The 19989-nt window shown below is 47.4% G+C and overlaps 1 protein-coding gene across 6 annotated transcripts in view; it reads right to left on the bottom strand.

Moving 5' to 3' along the window:
• UIMC1 (ubiquitin interaction motif containing 1) overlaps positions 1–19989 on the bottom strand; it is a 57538-nt gene that overhangs the window by 34289 nt on the left and 3260 nt on the right. For 5 of the 6 annotated variants that reach the window (XR_013346795.1, XR_013346796.1, XR_013346797.1 and 2 more), the window contains exons 2-3: positions 10140–10291; positions 574–664 (exon numbers count right to left, since the gene is read on the bottom strand). Coding sequence is in view for 3 of the 6 variants with exons in the window: in XM_077823562.1 (XP_077679688.1) it covers positions 574–664; positions 10140–10283 (235 nt within the window). In the remaining 3 variants the exon portion in view is untranslated. The remainder of the gene's footprint in view (positions 1–573; positions 665–10139; positions 10292–19989) is intronic. The other variant, XM_077823563.1, reaches the window with a different exon arrangement.

Raw genomic sequence — 19989 nt, 5'->3', positions numbered from 1 at the left:
ATCTCCTTTGTTTTCTGCCCTGGGGCAAGTGCCAGGGCGTCTACCCCTGCAAAGCGCCAGGCAGTGGCAGGCGATGGCACCATGCAAACAGAGAGCACAGTTCACTGAAAGCAGCGCTCCCAGCAGTGTCAGAGATGCACTCCACACTGCACCTGCTGCCGTTGTTGCACTGAAACATTTCACTCCTTGTGTTGTTTTGAACTGGATACACTGTTTGGAGGGCTGCCTTCCAGAGCCCCAAGGCTGCAAAGACATAATCCCAACCAGCGGCTCTAGTGGGGACGTAGCCTGACCCCTGCGCTGCTGGACACATTTATTTCCGTGTCAGCTCCACACCTAACCTAGATATCGGATGCGATATGCGCTTGCTCGGTCACACACCTAGGAAGTGCACTAGTGCGTCACTCTCATCCTGGGGAATGCACAAGTGACAGTCTATTCAGGAAGGGTGACATTCATCATTGTGCAGGGGGTCAGCCTGAAATCCCACACATCCTTTAACTCACCACCCCCACCCCCAAAAAATACTGACCACGGTTCAGTTGCCCTCTACCTAGCTCATGTGAGACCTACGTGCAATTTTTCTTTTAGCAGCAAACTTCACTCTGTCCAGCTGCTGCTTGGTTCTTTTCTTCTGTAATCCATTCTCCTCCTTTGACTCCTGCTGCAAAGAAAAAAACAAAGCACATAAACGACACAAGTAGTGGTGCCCTCTCCCCCTTCCCCTTGACACGCAGACAAAACACTGGCTCTAAGGAACCATCCTCCATTTGTGTGACACTTGAATTGCAAACGTTAATTGAAGAACATTCTGTAACCATTACAAGAGCAACCAAAGATACGGACTGACATGCAAACAGGAGCAGACAGAGACAATCGACTTCATGCCAGCCACTGCAATGCAGTGCACCTGTTGTACCTGTCTGGCCTTGGTAAAATCTTGATATTCATAAGCAAATTCCTAACATCCAGCACCCTGGCAAGTGAGGCCTGTTCCCTTCAGCACAGCTTCTAGCGTTCCGTCCTGGACAGTTCTAAGTCCCCCAAGAGGCAGGGCTTTCAACCTTTCAGCCTCATACCCCTCCCAGTCAGCACAGCCAGCCTACTTGGCCCCTAATTCCATCCTCGTACTTTAGACCTCCACATGTTCCAGTCAGCCATTCCTTTTTGATTGTCAAACCTTCAAACACTTGTAGTCTTGTGGCTTCCTGCAACAGGCCTCTATTCAGCAAACTGCATAAGCACCTGTGTCACTTCAAGCTCATTGACTCAATGGGACTATTCACACGTTAAAACGACACGTGTGCGTACATACATTGCCCTATTAGGCCTTAGTCAAGCCACACACGTTTCCACATAAATCAGTCAGTTGCTGAAGATCCCTGGTTATTTACATTGCTTGCCACTGAATTCCTTCCAGTCTGCATCATTTAGTAAAGCAGGGCCCAGCAATGAACACAGTTCTCCAGGGAGAGACCCCAATGTTGTCTGGAGAGGCACTAACATCTCCCTGCTCCTGACACCAGGCCTCTTACTTTGCAGCCCCCAGAAGGCATTTAGTGTCAGCCACATTCGGAATTTGCTGTCTGCTCTCACCCTCCATCTCGTGCCGCTGTTCCTGTCCCAGACTGCTCCTTCCCATATGGTGTGCACACTTCAGGTTATTTTACCTTGGATAGATACGCTACATCCTTCCAAACTGAATCTACATGTTTCCTGCCCATAGTTCTTATCCTGCAAGGTCCCTCTGGATTGTGTCTCTGTACTGATGTGTGTCAGGACCTCCTCCCAATTTAGTATCATCAGTGGATTTTTCAAGCATCCTAACACCAGCCTCTGTGGCCTCTGCTCCACACCTCCCCAGAATTAGAGTCATGACTATTTATCATTACCCTTTGCTGATACCCTTGTAGCAGGTTTTCAGTCCAGGAATGTCCCCACCCAAACCAAGCTGAATTATTTAGCCAAGTAAGATTTTGCAAGACACGGTATTAAGTGGTTTCCTGGAACCCTAATACATTATGCCTATGCAGTCCCTTCCTCTACGGATTGCATAACTGGATCAAAACGAGCAAGCATGCAATATCTCCATACTCCTGCTCCCACCAGAGGGTTAGTTCTGACTATTCCTTTCCCTTCTCCAATCACACCCAGGCTCTGACTTCGCTCTCAGTATCATTTCTAAGATCTGCCCCTTTTGCTCTGCCCCCAAAGCGAAAACTTTGTTTCATACCATGATTTGCTCTAGCTGGGATTACAGTAACTTTCCCCTGTCCAGCTCCCCATCTACCCCCTCCTCAGCCTACCCAAGGTTCAGCAGTTCAACTAATATTCCACTCCCAGTCCCCTGCCCATGTCACCCTCCCCTCAACCTCCTTAGGCCCCTTCACTGATTCTCTATTTCCTTCCCCCTGGCTCTACCCACACCGACTCGCCCTATGCTGTTTGCCATACCTCACCATTAAGGTGACATGCGCCTCTGCAATCGCCTGGGAAGAGTAGCCCTGTGCTAACGTTCGGACAGGCCCTTGTGCTTAGGAGCTGGGAGTGAAGTCCATAAAGCCATGTGGCAATCTGGCCTTTGCTTTGTATGTGAGAAGCACACACCCCGATGGAGTGACGTGAAAGCTCTCGTTTCCCCCTCCATCCCTAGTTTAAAGGTCTGCCAGTTCCAGACCTCAGAGGGTCTATCCCCCTCCTGTCTAATCCAGGCAGGCTCTGTAAATCCTCAGCCCACCTCTCGATGCACTGGGCTGCATCAGTCTTCTCCTTCCTTCTTGCAATTGCCAAAATGATCTCCAAGACCACTCGCAATACTCCTGTCTTCAGTGCTCATCCCAGATCCCTGACGTGATTTAGGAACGTACCAGACTTTCCTTTGCTGACGCTGTTTGTTCCCTTGCATGGAACAAACACTTATAAAACCTGCTACAGGGAAAGGTATCCAGCTCAACATGCCGGGACATCAGAATCCTTTGAGGTGTCTCTAGTCTCATACGCTCAGTCACCTAGTGCAGTAGGCCCCTCTGTTTTACCATTTGTGGGTACACAAGGTCTAGACATTTAACAATTTCAGGACTAAAATTATATGCAGAGGAATGTTTAATTTGCTTCACAATGTTCCACCAAAGAATTGCTGGAGTGAATCCAGCTAAGCCTGATGGGCCCAAACACACACAGAGCATCTCCGCTCCAGAAAGTCTTAAATCTTCCTTATTGACTGAACCAAAGAACCGGCACGCACCATTTAATTAGGCTTTACTTCTGCGGGTGGGAGGCTGCACCTCCAGGGACAGAGAAACCCTTTGCCCAGAAGCACTCTGCATGTAGGCAATGACAGCCTTGAGATCCCTGCAGTGGACAGAGGGGCCCGCTCTAGGCTGGCTCAACCTTTTAACAATGCTCATCTGCCGACAAGGGTGGTACAAACTCAAGGGGCCACTCAACCACATGCTTCTTTAATAAGATCACAAATCCAAAAAACCCTTAATCAATTAAATATCTCCCAGCTGCAGCCCGCGCTTTTTGTTACAAGGTCATCTCTCATAGGCAGTGTACAAGGAGAAACGAATAGCTACGGCAGGTGCGATGCGCCCAGTGCACACTTCTGCTCTCAGTGACAGCCTGGGGTAAAGCCTCTTCTCCAGGCTACAGCTTTCAAATGCAGCAACCTGAAGGAATCCAAACTTCCTCCGCCTCGTAGGCGTCGGTACTGGAACCAGAGGTGCTGGCTTGAAGTGCTTTGCATCATATGCAGGGTTCACAGTTTACTTCCATGGCTCTCAGCCCCCGCTCCCCCCCCCCCGATACAAATTGTTCCAGCACCCGTTTGTAGGAATCTGCTCTTTAATTTATAGTTCACCCTCCTGAGCAATTTCACTATAAGCATTGTCCAAAAAGTGAGAAAACAGTTGGCTTCCAAAGCTCTCTGCGTGTTTAACATCTGTTTTTCATGATAGGCTCAAACAGGCAATAGAAAAATAAACGACCTTTCTCAAACTCACTTTGCACAGACTCAGAGGAGCAAATCCAGCCATAATGCAGGCAGGTGCAACTCCACCTGCCTCTAAAGAGTCTGCTTGTTTGACTCCCCCTCCTTCTCCCCTGGACACAGCGAGTGCCCTCACGCCTGACAGGGAGCTTGCTTCAAGCATCTTCATGAAAAGAAATGGCCACTGGAAGCCAGAAGAGATCACCAAAGGGAAAGGGCAGGTCAACAGCACAGCACAAAAAGCATGCAACAAGAGGGCAGAGCCAAAATCACAGGAGCCCTGCATAATTTAACGGTTAAAAGTCAATTTGATGTTGGAAGTACCACTCCTGCCACTAGCCAAGGCTGCTGTTGAAATCAAAGTCACACTCTGCTCTGTTAGTCTCAGACTTCAGTTCACATGCCATTGCCGCTCTGCTCCCACTTTCAGTTCATCAGCATAAACCTGCTGAAAGCAGAGACTTCAACAACAAGATGCAACTGGGCTCGTGCCAGACTTGCAGCTTCCAATAGGTGAGAGAGAGCCCTGTGCAAAGAGAAGGGGCTGTCCCTGGCACCAGATCTAGGCTCGCTTTTATTGCCAGTGATAGCAAGTTCCGGAGCCAAGGGTCCTCCCTGAGAATGTCCTTCTCCTCCTCACGTTTCACCTGTGGACCTCAGGCCTCAACTTGCTGTTGGCACAGCCAATCTTAGAAATGGCAAGGCCTTGCCCATTGGAGAGATGGACCAGGACTTTGGAATGGATCTGGAAGTGGACAGGGGGCCAGCAGACCATGGAACACTATGGAAATGTGCTCTCATGGCTCTGTCTGACCCAGAATGTTGGCCACTACGTGATGAACTACCTGAAGCTACTGCGTGGCCTTCACAGTTAGCCCCAGGTAGAGGGCCCTGTAGTAGCCCACTGTGGAAGTGTCAAAAAGCCATCTCTCACCATGGCTAGGCCTGTATCCAAGAAGAAAGCCACAAGACCACTCCCTAACCCAAGATGAACTACATGCTACCTTGACTACCAGAGGGTAAGTTACAGAAGCCAGGTATTTATTAGAGGTTGAGCTTATTGCTCCTGCCAGTCCCTCAAACCCTTCCCTCTCCTTCTACCAAGATCATCTTGGTCAATGGATTGAAAATAAACCTGCTTCTATTTATCCAGGTGCCAGGTACCTTCAAATGAGGGACACTGGGGTAACAGTGGTGTTTGTGGCAGATGAGGAGATGTGGAGCTGGGTACCATCAGAACACAGATGGCATTGCAACCCATTGCATCTTGCAACCTCTCCCAGGGGCTTGGTGTAGATGTTGAGTCTCTGTGGGACTTCACACAAGCTCTGTGAATAGAAGCAGCTACCCACTAGGGCCCTGTGGGCTCTATCCAGGATGACTGAGTGAAACCACTTTCAAGTGACTCCATCCTCCCCTTGAAAGGTCTCACTGGCAAACCAGCAGCACTTTACAATCACTTTATAAAGGCTGCTGATCTGCTACCAGTATTAGCATAGCTACCTGGGCTCTGCCCATAGCTCATCGGCTTGGCTGGCAACGCGGCCATATTACAGCGAGATTTCACCTCCAGCTGACAAGGGTCTATCAGCATCAAGCCAAATTGTACAGCATGTTTTTTCTCAGGAGACAGAGCAGTAACTGGCGAGGATGCTAGTGTCAGCTGGTTTCTCAAGCACCGGCTGAAATAGTGCAGATCTGAGGATAGGCAGAAGATTGTCCTTCAAGGAAGCACCAACAATCTCTGTCGACAGATGGCCTGGTGTTTCCCAGAGACTTTCACCAACCAGAAAGGATCAGAACCATTTTGTATGTGGTGACACAGACTTCCCACAGCATTTCCTGTTTGTGCAGGGAATGCTGTATGGTCATCTCCCCCTGTTTCCAGAGTTGGGAAAAGAGTTTCAAATTTGCTTGACTCTTTCCAAGAAGGAAGACCAGAGCTCCTTGGTTCCAGGATAAGACACAGGCAGTCAGTGTGGATTACACAACCCACTATCCAGAAAAGTTCCTGCAGATAAGACTTTTCAAATGCCACTGAAAAGCCCTGAGCAAATAGAGGAAACTTGGCAAAATAGCAGTGATGAGCTTGGCAATATAGCATGACTGAGAAATTCCTGAGAGTCAGTTCACCAGAGATCATCAACAGTAAGAAGCCAGAGGCTTTCCAGGTGCTTCTGCTACAAGATCTGCTGGTCTAGGAGGAGAATTGGGGACTACAGATATCTTCCAGGAGATTGCCAAGGAAAAAGGCCACTGACACTATGCTGTCCAAGACTCTCCTTGTTGTCTTTGAATCCTGAACCATGTCCTAACAACTGCAAGATGAACTGAGAATTTATTGTTCTTTAAAATAGCTATTTATCTGGAGTATTACACACCTCTTATAGACAGGTAACAAGGTCTTGCTGGAGCAAAATCAACAGTTACAGGGCTCAGGACTAAAATTCAACTTGATGTACATTGCAAGGCTGAGGGTAAGTTACAGAAGCCGGGCATTTATTATTCAGAACCCAAAGGAAGCAGAGATCCTTCCCAGGAGACAAAACTGGAGGGCACTGCTATGACTCCAGATCTGGAAGCCAAGGATTGAGAGGTAGAAACATACCAGACTGAATAAACCCACTTATCCAGCTGACTGTGAGGTGCTGTCACTTAAACAGAACCTAACTGGCTCATTAATGGCTTCTCTGGGCATCCCTTTCTGTCATATGGCCAGTTATGCCATCAGAATTTATTAAAAACATAAGAATGATCATATTGGGTCATCCCAATGGCCCATCTAGCCCAGTATTCTGTCTTCCGACAGTGGCCAGTGCCAGGTGTCCCAGAGGAGATGAACAGAACAAGACAATTATCAAGTGGTCCGTCCCCTGTCGTCCAGTCCCAGCTTCTGGCAGTCAGAGGTTTAGGGACACCCAGAGCAGGAGTTTGTGAATCTGCCCATCTTGGCTAATAGCCATTGATGGACCTATCCTCCAGGAACTGATCTAGTTCTTTTTTGAACCTAGTTATACTTTTCGCCTTCACAACATTTCCTGACCAGTTCCACAGGCTGACTGTGCGTTCCATAAAGAAGTCCTTCCTTGTGTTTGTTTTAAACCTGCTGCTTATTAATTTCATCCGATGACCCCAGCTCTTGTGCTATGGGAAGCGGTAAATAACACGTTCCAAGTCTCTTTCTCCGCATCAGTCACGATTTTCTAGACCTCGATCATCTCCCCCTTGTCTCTTCTCTAAACTGCACAGTCCCAGTCACTTTAAGCTCTCCTCACACGGAAGCTATTCCACACCCCTCATCATTTCTGTTGCCCTTCTCTGTACTTTTTCCAATTCTAATGTATCTTTTTTGAGATAGGGCAACAAGAACTACATTCTATATAGAAGACGTGGGCATACTGTGGATTTATATAGTGGCCTCAAGATATTTTCTGTCTTATTATCTATCCCTTTCCTTATGGTTCCGAACATGCTGTTCGCTGCACATTGAGTGGATGTTTTCAGAGAACCATCCACAATGACTCCAAGGTCTCTTTCTTGTGTGCTAACTGATCATTTAGACCTCATCATTTTATAGTGTGACAGGGTCGGGCCAGATGGCTACAGGAGAGTAATAGAAGATAGATATATTAGCCCCAGGCTAAGTAGGTCCCTTTTCCCTGGGTAAGGTAACAGGGAAGGTTTTTTTTTTTTTTTTTCCAAATAACTATGTTTACTAACTATATACAACATGCAAGGACTACATACTGTGACAGGGTTGGGCCAGATGGCTACAGGAGAGTGGTAGAAGGCAGATATATTAGCCCCAGGTTAAGTAGGTCCCATTTCCCTGGGTAAGGTAACAGGGAAGGTTTCAGAACAATCAGGAACCTTCTGGAGACAATTAAGACAGGCTGATTAGAATACCTGCAGCCAATCAAGAAGCTGCTAGAATCAATTAAGGCAGGCTAATCAGGGCACCTGGGTTTTAAAAAGGAGCTCACTTCAGTTTGTGGTGTGAGTGTGAGGAGCTGGGAGCAAGAGGCACTAGGAGCTGAAAGTGAGAACGCGAACTGTTGGAGGACTGAGGAGTACAAGCATTATCAGACACCAGGAGGAAGGTCCTATGGTGAGGATAAAGAAGGTGTTGGGAGGAGGCCACGGGGAAGTAGCCCAGGGAGTTGTAGCTGTCGCCCAGCTGTTCCAGGAGGCACTCTAGACAGCTGCTTTCCACAGGGCCCTGGGCTGGAACCCGGAGTAGAGGGCGGGCCTGGGTTCCCCCCAAATCCTCCCAACTCCTGGTCAGACACAGGAGGAGTTGACCTGGACTGTGGGCTCAGAAAAACGGCCAAGCTAAGGGCTGCCGTGAAGCTCCAAGGCGAGCAAATCCGCCAATAAGTGCAAGACCCACCAAGGTAGAGCAGGAACTTTGTCACAATAGGTATAGTTGGGATTGTATTTTTCAATGTGCATTTCTTTGCACTTATCAACATTGAATTTCATCTGCCATTTTCTTGTCCAGTCACACAATTTTGTGAAATTCCTTCGTAACTCTTCACAGTTAGTTTTGGACTTCACTATCTTGAATAACTTTGTATCATCTGCAAATTTCGCCACCTCACTGTTTACCCATTTTTCCAGATCATTTATGAATATTTTGAACAGCACTGGTCCCAGTAGAGATCCTTGGGGCACCCCCCTATTTACCTCCCTCCACTGTGAAAACTGACCATTTATTCCTATCCTTTGTTTTCTGCCTTTCAACCAGTTACTGATCTATGAGAGAACTTTCCTCCTTATCCCATGACTACTATGCTTAAGAGTCTTTGGTGAGAGACCTTGTCAAAGCTTTCTGAATGTCCAAGTACAATATATCCACTGGATCCCCTTTGTCCACATGTATGTTGACCCCCTCTCAAAGAATTCTAATAGACTGGTGAGGCATGATTTCCCTTTTTTGTTTATAGACTTGATCATACAGTATAGTCAGGGAGACTAATCTTTTCCTAGTCATGTTTTAAAAGATGATTGAAAATGAGGAGACAAATCACATGCATGTTAAGAGGAATAATTGTGGACAATGAGAGGTCCTGATCTTTCATGTACATCAACATCTCTTACAGCTGTTGGTTTCTTCTTTCCTTATCAGTTTCACAGTAAAGGCCAGTGATACAGCAGACATCTGAAGTTAACTTAGCTTATTGCAGAGCTTGAGGGTTTAGCCCCAGTGACCTATTACTGCCAGACAATCTAGATCTGTCTAGTTAACGGAATTTCCCAATGGGGAAGAGCTCAGATAATGTGCAAAAATAACAGCCAATAGCATGTGCCCTGCAGCTTGTTTTTCCTGCTTCCTGCTAGTGCTTTTCCACTCCTCATATGTTAATTGCCTTATTGTCAAGACTGATGCTCTAGGTGTGGGCACTAAGGGCACTTGATTTAAGACCCATAGCTTGCAAGTGAACAGAAATGCTTGTTAAAATTGTATTATTCTAAAAGCGTCTTAGGCTCCCAAATCACTGACAGAGCAAAGCAAAGCCAAGACTTAACAATTACAAATGAAAATATTGTTTCAAATCCGGTCCTGTCTCACATACCTTCCGTATTGTGAGTTCAGGCCTCCAGGCTCTGGAGCTCCCCCGAACCAATGACACTATCAGTCACCTCCAGACTACCATAAGCAATGCAGTTACCTCTGACGGCTTAGTGGTTAAGGATGAGAGTGGATTACACTCAAACCTCCATAATTCAGTCTCATGGTCTGACACTAGCTATACTTTGAACAGTTACTTGCATGTAACATAACCATGTTTCTGTGATTTAGTTAAACAGCAATAAAATAAAAAGTTTGATAAAGATTTGCAAGGCGATTGAGGAAACATGATTTAAATTAGATTTCAGATTGTGCTTGGACAGGTTTTGGTTATCAAATCTCAGAGACAGGACTCAGCACCACTCAATCAGACAGCTCATTTCCTAGCCAAATGGGACATGATTAATCTGAAATACACCTTAAAAAGAAACAGAGCAAAACACTAATGGCAAAGTGCAGCAGGCTGCCCCAAGATGCATAGTAGGTACCACTCAGGACAGTCTCTTGGCAGGAACGCACTGGTAGGTAAGCATGACCCAGTCGGGATTTTGGGTTCCGTTTTTTTTAACCACTGACCTCTCCATCGCTGTCAGATATAACAATAAAGGCATCCACAAAACTACGCTTCTTCTTGGCGTCGACCAGGCCCCTCGGCTCTTCCTCCTCCCCGTCCGGGCCCTGAAAGTCAGGGCTTTCTGCATGCTTCTTCTTCCTCGGCATCCTGCACTCTGAAAAAAATAAAGAGGTTGAAAGCAGCCATTTGCTTCCATCTGGTTCAGTTTTCCCTTAACAGCCATCCAGTTTTACTATTTTAAGCAAAATACTCCAGGAATTAGATCTTATTGCAAAGCAGGGTGGATTTAGTGCTGTTGGGAGCCACATGCATAAGTCCCCACTCATCAAGTCATGAATACTTCACAGCGGATTTGCTCAGAAGGGGCTTCGGAGGAACAGCAGCACCCACAAGAACTGCCCTCCATTCTTGTTCTCCAATGCAATGAGTAAATTCCCACCCAACTCCTCTTGTTAACGCTCATCTGCAAATGTGTCCAATTATTAATTTTACAGCAGGAAATCGCCAGCCCTCCATCAAGGACCCTTGCCGTACCCTATTAGCACCACCCTTCACTACCACTGCTGAAGAACAAACCAAGATGTTGCGGTGAATCATGCTGACAACCTGGTGGCCTTGGCACTCCAGAATAGGAAACCACAGCAGCAAAACCAGTTGTCAGCTTTCATATTCAATTAGATGTGGGGCAAAAGCCATAGTTTTCTAATAATGTAGTTCTGGTCACAGAACAGTAGCGCCAAGAAAAGCTGCACATGCTCTGCAAGGTAGAAGAGTGGAAAAGAGATCGAAAGCAAGAAGTCGTGTACAATGCACATCACATGACCTGCCTTCCCAATGAACTGCGAATTCAAGCTGTCCTCTGCTGAAATACTCTCCCTAAAGGGTCATCTCAAGCCTTTAGTACAAGCAAGGGCACTCGAGATGTTGGGAGAGCAGAGCATTATCACTGCAACCTTGTGAGGGTTATGTGCAACACCAGAGAGGGCAGGTGCATGTGTTATTCCTGGGGGAATTCTGCACCAAAAAGTTTAAAATTCAGTGCCAACAAATTAAAAATTCTGCGCACAATATTTTAAAATTCTGCAAAATTCTGTATATTTTATTTGTCAAAATAAGTCAAAATAATCACACCAGTTTCAATTATTTTGGTAAGTTATTTCAAAATACCTGTCAGTAAGTATGTCTGTAACAATATAGACAAAAAAAAGATTCAGGAATTTTTTTTTTTGATGGATAGGTTTCTTCCTAGACATATTAATACAATAACTTTGACTAATTCATTTAAACTACAATACAGAAACATATTCCCCGCACCCGTCAGAAGCAGTGCAAAGGCTTGGGGGAGTCAGGGGTAACAGAGGAGCCGAGGGAGAGGGAAGGAGCCTGGGAGCAAACCTGGAAGGCTACTGGGTGTGGATGGGAGAAGTATGGAATGGTTTCTTTGGGGGGAAGGGAGAAAGAGTAATTGTTAGGGAGTTGGGGACTCCCCCTTACACACCCTGGTTGATCCCTAGCCCCTCCCATTCAGTCAGGCACATCTGCCCCATCCCTGTGTGGCCCTGGAGCCCTCCTCCCATTCAGGGATCAGTTCTGGGTCCGGTTCTGTTCAATATCTTCATCAGTGAGTTAGGTAATGGTACAGAGAGTACACTTATAAAGTTTGTGGACCATACCAAGCTGGGAGGGGTTGCAAGTGCTTTGGAAGTTAGGATTAAAATTCAAAATGATCTGGACAGACTGGAGAAAAAGTCTGAAATAAATAGGATGAAATTAAATAAGGACAAATGCAAAGTACTTCATTTAGGAAGGAACAATCAGTTGCACACATACAGAATGGGAAATTGCATCTGATGAAGTGAGCTGTAGCTCACGAAAGCTTATGCTCAAATAAATTTGTTAGTCTCTAAGGTGCCACAAGTACTCCTTTTCTTTTTGAGAATGGGAAATGACTGCCTAGGAAGGAGTACTGCAAAAATGGATCTGGGGGTCATAGTAGATCACAACCTTAATATGAGTCAACAGTGTAATATTGTTGCAAAAAAAAGCAAATTTCATTCTGGGATGTATTAGCAGGAGTGTTGTAAGCAAGACACGAGAAGTAATTCTTCTGCTCTACTCAACACTGATTAGGCCTCAGCTGGACTATTGTGTCAAGTTCCAGGTGCCACATTTCAGGAAAGATGTAGACAAATTGGAGAACGTCCAGAGAAGAGCAACAAAAATGATGAAAGGTCTAGAAAACATGACCTATGAGGGAAGATTGAAAAAACTGCGTTTGTTTTCTCTGGAGAAGAGAAGACTGAGAGGGGGTGTGATAACAGTTTTCAAGCATGTAAAAGGTTGTTACAAGGAGGAGGGAGAAGAATTGTTCTCCTTAACCTCTGAGGACAGGACAAGACGCTACGGGCTTCAATTGCAGCAAAGGAGGTTTAGACTGGACATTGGGAAAAGCTTCCTGTCAGGGTGGTTAAACACTGGAATAAATTGCCCAGGGAGATGGTGGAATCTCCATCACTGGGGATGTTTACGAGCAGGTTGGACACACTGTTAGGAATGGCCAGCAGTGCAGGGGGCTGGACTAGGTGACCCCTCGAAGTCCCTTCCAGTCCCTGTGAGTCTATGAAAATAGGCTCAACTCCTTTTCCTAGATGGGGCCACGGACGCATACACGGGTCACACTGTGCACCCACAGTCACCCTGCCAGAGAGCAGTTGAGCTGGGATAGAGCCCCCAGGTTCCTCGACTCCTAGCCCAGGGCCTTATCCACCGGTCCATACTTCCTCCATTAAAATGGTTGAAATCTCTTGAATCTACTGGCTTCGGCCTAATATGGAAACACAAGAAAATATACGACAGTGACCCTTGACTGTTTCCCCCATTACCCAGTACAGAACAGCGCATTCCCTCTCAAACACCAGAGGAGTCCAAGCATGCAGTGGCTTCAACAGACGTGAAGGACAGGAACATGCTCAGAACTGGTGCTGACTGAAGAACAAGAGTGTAGCACATTGCTCCAGCTGCATGCAGGCCTGGTCTCTGCTACAAAGTTACGTTGACCCAAGTCAAATTGTGTCGACCTTGTTGTGCATGTGTCTATACCAAAATCTATCTCCTGCCGACATAAGCACCCTGTTACCGCGACACAATAACACCACATTTCTGAGCAATGCAGAGCCACAACTGACCTATTTAGGTCGACAATGTGTGAGTACAGACACTGCATGAGTTGTGTCAACCGTAACAGTCCTCCAGCAGCTGTCCCACCGTGCCCCTGTCCCCACAACAGTGGCCATTCTCATCATGGTTTTGAATTCCACTGCCCAGGCGTCACAGAGACTGGAAGCTCACCTTCTCCCTTACAAACCTCCGCATGCCTTTTAAATGCAGTCTCCTGGTTGCCCACCTTGACGAGCACAGCTACCACCTCCCCTTTGTTGTGTGGAGCCAACCATGCCGGCTCCACACATAAAGACAAGTACTAGACCAGGGGCGGGCAAACTTTTTGGCCTGAGGGCCACATCGGGTTTCCAAAATTGTATGGAGGGCCTGTTAGGGGAGGCTGTGCCTCCCCAAACAGCCAGTTGTGGTCCAGCCCCCGGCCCCTATCCAACCCCCCCTGCTTCTCGCCCTCTGATGGCCCCCCCCGGGACTCCTACCCCATCCAACGCCCCCTCCCGTTCCCTGTCCCCTGATGGCCCCCCAGGACTCCTGCTCCATCCAACCCCCCCCGCTCCCTGACTATCCCCTAACTCCCCGCCCCTGACTGCCCCCTGCCGCCCCATCCAACCCCTCCTCTCATTCCTGACTGCCCCCCCCCAGGACCCCTGCCCCATCCAACCACCCATTCTCCCTGTCCCCTGACTGTCCACGGAATTCCTGCCCCTGACTGCCTCCCGCTGCCCCATCCAACCCCCCCTTCCTGACTGCCCCCTCAGGACTCCTGCCCCCATTCAACCCCCCTGTGCCCTGCCCTCTAACTGACCCGCCCCCATCCACACCCCCACCCCCTGACCACCCCCTGGAACTCTCCTGCCCTCTATTCAACCCCCCCGCTTCCTGCCCCCTTACCGCGCTGCCTGGAGCACCTGTGGCTGGCAGCGCTACACCCGCGCCTCCCGGCTGGAGCCAGCCACGCACCGCGCAGCACCGAGCACCGGGCCAGGCCGGGCTCTGCAGCTGCGCTGCCCAGGAGCTCACAGCCCCCCCGCCCAGAGCATTGCGCCGGTGATGCAGTGAGCTGAGGCTGCAGGGGAGGGGGAGAACAGCAGGGGAGGGGCCAGGGGCGAGCCTCCTGGGCCAGGAGCTCAGGGGCTGGGCAGGACAGTCCCACGGGCCACATGTGGCCCGTGGGCCATAGTTTGCCCACCTCTGTACTAGACCTACTCCTGTCTTGAGCAGGCTAGAAGTCTTAGATCTTCTTGGCCTGTAGGGAAAGATGCTCTGCCACAGAAATATAGACATCTACGGGGCCTGACAGGGATGAGCAGCAGTGCCATGGGAAAGCAAAGGAACTTTGCTAGGCATACCAGAAGGCGATGGAGGCCAACAACAAATCTGGTGCTTCCCCCTAGACTTGCTGTGAACGCTGGCCTTGGAAGGGCCATATGACCATGACCATAGAGAAGGACTGAGAATGGAGACAGTGGTTGCTGCAGGAGAGGGAAAGGGACTGAGAAGTGCATCAGGAAATGCACCAGGACATCATGGGTTTGCTCAAGCAACAAACTCTGACATTGCAGAGTATTTCTGACCTACATGCCCAAAGATGCTGGACTCAGCAGCCTTTCCAGGGCTTAGAGAGCTCCAGTGCTTCCGACTCTCCTCTGTAGGTGTAGGGAGGCAACTTGGTGTGCACCCGCAAACCTATCACTCCATTCCAGACAGCACGGAGAACCAGTGACACATCCACGGCCCTGTCAAAACCACACATCAGCCACAATGCACTACACCACAAAAGATTTACATACCTGAACGTAAACTATCACTGTTTGCTTGCGTTCTGAGGTGGGATTTTAAAGTATGGCTCACCAAGTTAGTGGTGCTAAAATGTTTTACCTTGTGTGTTTGCACTTTAATTTTGTTTCCTGCTTCTTTGCTCATGATGACGTTTTATTTTTGGAGACTGAGAGTATATTTATCAGTTTACACCAACATTATAGCTGCATTAAAGAATTCTTAATTCATACACACGAGACACACTATTTCATAAAAGCATCTCACAACACTACTGTGGGCTGACTATAAAAATGGTCTTTTAAAGCCTCCTTCAGCTATATAGGTCCACAGTTGGCTCTTCTAACAGCCCTTGTGTCTGGTTGTTCAAATTCAGCAGACAGATGGTCCACCTCACCTCTCCGCCCTGGCAGTAGCCTGTCCCCCTTTGCCCCATAGATATTATGCAGTACAGAACATGCAGTATAACAATGGAGATGTTTGCCTCCCTGAAATCCAGTCTAGTGAGTAAAGAGTGCCAGCGACTCTTCAGTCTACCAAAAGCACATTAAACAGTCATTTTGCTATTTTGCTATTTGCTGATAGCTGAATCTTTCTTTGGCGATGTCGAGGTGGCCAGTGTATGTCTTCATAAGCCAGGAGCAGGCTAGGTTCCCCAGAATCACAACTGGCATTTCACATTGTCAATGGTAATGTGTCAGTCAAGGAAAAATGTCCCTGCTTGCAGCTTTTTGAAAAGTCCTGTGTTCTTAAAGATGCTTCCCTGACCAGCCCACACTGATATCAGTGATGCACCACCAGTGATCCACAAATGCTTGTATAACCATGGAAAGTTTCTCTTTCTGTTCACCTAGTGGCAAGGTGGGACAGTCCCAGAATAGGATGTGCGTGCCATCTATCACCTCACTGTAGTTCAGGAACGCTATGGCTGCAAATCTATGCACTACTTCCTGCATATTACCAAGACTAACAGTCCTGTGTCGCAGGATATACTTACTGGCCTTGTACGCTTGGAAAAAAATGGCCCCCACTGTAGATTTTCTAACTTTAAACTGATTGGCCACTGACGAATAGCAATCCAGCATTGCAAGCTTCCAGGGCATGATAGCCATTCGCTTCACCACAGTCATTGCAGCTGATTTTGACCTCCCTGCGCTGGAGATCTGAGGTGAGCTCGGCACACAGATCCAGGAATGTGGCCATTCGCATCCAAATGTTCTGCAAGCACTATTTGTCACCCCAAACCTGCATTACAATGCAATCCCACCAATCAGTGCTTGTTTCTCCGGCCCAGAAGCCAACATGCACTGGGTGGAGCTGCTCCATGAATGTCAGAAACAACTTGGAATTTCTGTTTGTTGTGTCCATCGGCACACAGTTATTACACGGGAATACCTCTGCAGCTTCCTCACTGCATGGTCAATTATAGTCGTACTACTGACTTCTGCAAATACAGGAGAATCGTGCACCCTGTATCAGCAATAGTCATTAGAATGACCCTGAGCTCTGCAGGCTGCATGCTTCTGCAAATACGGTGCACGCTGAAAAGTGACGAGTGGGACTGGGGGAGATTTTAAAAATGGCGTGAAAATTATCGGATGGAGCAAGCATCATGGAATAGAGAAAGTTGCATGGTGGGAACTTGACTCTCAGTTCTCAGAAATCCTTGGGAAAATCGTTAGTATCCCACAAAGCACTCAGACATGTCCCACAAGGCGTTGGGTCAGGCAGTGGCACGCGCCACGCTGGGGTACCTACCCAGAGTGCACTGCAGTTTACACTGACGCAACCACTCGCAGTGCGCGTGCACCACGCCGAAGCAAGCAACGATGCAGGCACACACGCCAGCAATATACAAAAGTCGCCAACTGGATACTGACGTAATTTGCATCGACCAAACTTTGTAGCGTAGACATGGCCTTAGATACAGTGACAGAAGACTGGGAGGCAGGAATAAACAACTTCCCATCCTCTCCTTCTGCAGCCTTGTGCAAGTCACTTAGTAGATTTCCCTCGCTTACCCCCATCTGTAAATCTGGGATGACCATCCTTGTTGTGTGGGTCAATTGATAATGAAGGGCAATAAGGAGGAGTTTTAAAGTATATTAGGAAGAAAAACAATTCTAAAAGGGATGTTGGTCCATGACTAGATGGAAAAAGTGGAATTATCAATAATAATGCAGAAAAGGCAGGCATTCAATAAACGTTTCTGTTCTGTGTTTGGGGACAAGACAGATGATGTGGTAATACCGTATGAGGATGATGAAATACTGCCCATTCCAATAGTATCTCGGGAGGATGCTAAACAGGAACTATAAAAATCAGACATTTTAAAAACAGCAGGTCCAGATAACTTGCACCCAAGAGTTTCAAAAGTGCTGGCTGAGGAGCTGGTGGACCATTAATGTTGATTTTCAATAAGTCTTGGAATACTGGGGCAATTCCAGAAGCCTGGAAGCTAATGTTGTACCAATATTTAAAAAGGGTAAATGGGAGGACCCGGCTTGTCAGTCTGACATTGATCTGGGGCAAGATAATGGAGCAGCTGATATGGCACTCGATTAGTAAAGAATTAAAGGAGGGTAATATAATTAATGTCAATCAACATGGGTTTAGGGAAAAGAGATCCTGTCTAACTAACTAGATATATTTTTTTATGAGATTGCAAGTTTGGTTGATAAAGTTAACATTGTTGATGTAATAGACTCAGACTTCTGAATGGCATTTGACTTGGTACCACGTGACATTTTGATTAAAAAATTGGAACAATATAAATCAACATGGCCCACAGTACATGGATTGAAAGCTGGCCAACTGAGGGGTCTCAGAATGTAACTAGAAATTGGGAAACATTAGCAAGCAGTGTGTTTCTAATGGGGTCTTGCAGGGACCTGTTCCAATTTAACATTTTTATCAAGGATCCGCAAGAAAACATAAAATCATCTCTGATAAAGTTTGCACATGACACACAAATTGGGGGAGTGGGAAATAATGAAGAAGACAGGTCACTGGTACAGAGTGCTCTGGATCCCTGGGTAAGCTGGGTACAAGCAAAAAATATGTTTTAATAATGCTAAATGTAAACGTGTACATCTAGGACCAAAGAACATCAGCCATTGTGACATGACGGAGGGCTCCTCCCTGGGAAGCAGTGACTCTGAAACAGATTGGGGGACTGTGGTGGGTAATCAGCTGACCGTGCGGTACCTGTGCAACCCCGTGGCTGAAAAGGCTAACGCGACCCTTGGATGCGCCAACAGGGGATCTCGAGCAGGAGCAGAGGGTGATTTTCCCTCTGTATCTGGCACTGGTGCTACATACAGCTGCTGCAGTCCAGTGCCCAGTTCTGGTGCCTAGAGTTCAAGAAGGATGCTGACACATTGCAGAAGGTTTAGAGAAGTGCCATGAGCGTGATTAAAGGATTAGAAAACCTGCCTTACAGTATTTGACAATGGGCTCTTCAAATTGGCACTGAAAGCTATAACATGACCCAATGGCTGGAGGGGGAAACTACATAAATTCATATTAGAAATAAAGTGCACGTTTTTAACAAGGAGGGTAATTAACCATTGGAACAGTTTACACAGGGTCATGGTGGATTCTCCATCACTAACAATTTTTAAATCAAGACTGGATGTTTTCCCACAAGATTTGCTCTAGAATTATTTGGGGCAGTTCTAGAGCCTCTATTATACAGGAGGAGGTCACACTAAAGAAGAGAAGACTGAGGGGGGAACATGAGTGTTAACAGTTTTCAAGTGCATAAAAGGTTGTTATAAGGAGGAGGGAGAAAAATTGTTTTCGTTAACCTCTGAGGACAGGACAAGCAGCAATGAGCTTCAATTGCAGCAAGGGCAGTTTAGATTGGACATTAGGAAAAACTTCCTAACTGTCAGGGTGGTTACGCACTGGAATAAATTGCCTAGGGAGGTTGTGGAATCTCCATCTTTGGAGATTTTTGAGAGCAGTTCAGACAAACAACTGTCAGGGATGGTCTAGACCAGTGTTTTTCAAAGTTCGGATCATGACCCAGTACTGGGTCGCAGCATGTAAGGCATTGTGTTGCCTTGCTCAGCTCCCAGGGACCCTAGCAGCTCTGGTCAGCACCGCTGACCGGGCCAGCTTCTAGGCAGAGGAGCCACGGGGCTCTGCACGCTGCCCCCACCCCGAGCACCGGCTCCACACGCCCATTGGCTGGTTCCCAGCCAATGGGAACTGGGTGGGGGGGCGGTGCCTGTGGGCAAGAGCCATGCGGAGCCAATTGCACGCCTCCGCCTGGGAGCCGGACCTGCTGCTGGATGCTTCTGGGGCGCAGCATGGCCCATGGTGCCAGGACAGGTGGGAAGCCTGTCTCTGCATCCCAGCTGTGCCACTGACCAGGAGCCACGGGAGGTATGCCCGCGCCCAACCCCACACCGCAATCCCCTGCCCCAGCCCTGGGCCCCCACCAACCCGGAACCCTTTCCTGAACCCCCAACCCCGTGGTTGGGTCGCGGGCATCAACAATTTTCTTCAACTAGGTCCCCAGAAAAAAGTTTGAAAACCACTGCTCTAGACTAGGGGTTCTTACAACAAAATTTTTGGTGGCCTCAGAGTGTGGCCACCAACTGTTGCTGATGGCCGTGCTGACAATTTTTCCTAAAATACTTGATTAACTTTAAGAAAAACAAATAAATATGCACAAAAACATGTCCAAACCACTGTAATTTATTTATGTAGGGTTTTTTTAGACTCAGTAGTAAAAATAATTTACAGTTGACTCTATTCTTTACTGGACCAAAACAGAACAGAAACAGAAATAAGGCGCTTTGCATGTTCTTGTCTTTTTGTTGTTGTTTCTTTTGCTTTTTTGGTTGCACTTTTTTTCCTTCTAATACTTGCTAGCTGGTAAGTCTTCTG

The sequence above is a fragment of the Eretmochelys imbricata genome, chromosome 8 (assembly GCF_965152235.1).
Source record: "Eretmochelys imbricata isolate rEreImb1 chromosome 8, rEreImb1.hap1, whole genome shotgun sequence".
Taxonomy (NCBI): Eukaryota; Metazoa; Chordata; order Testudines; family Cheloniidae; genus Eretmochelys; species Eretmochelys imbricata.
Note: the sequence above shows the minus strand (reverse complement) of the source record. Positions and strands in the feature narration are given on the sequence as shown.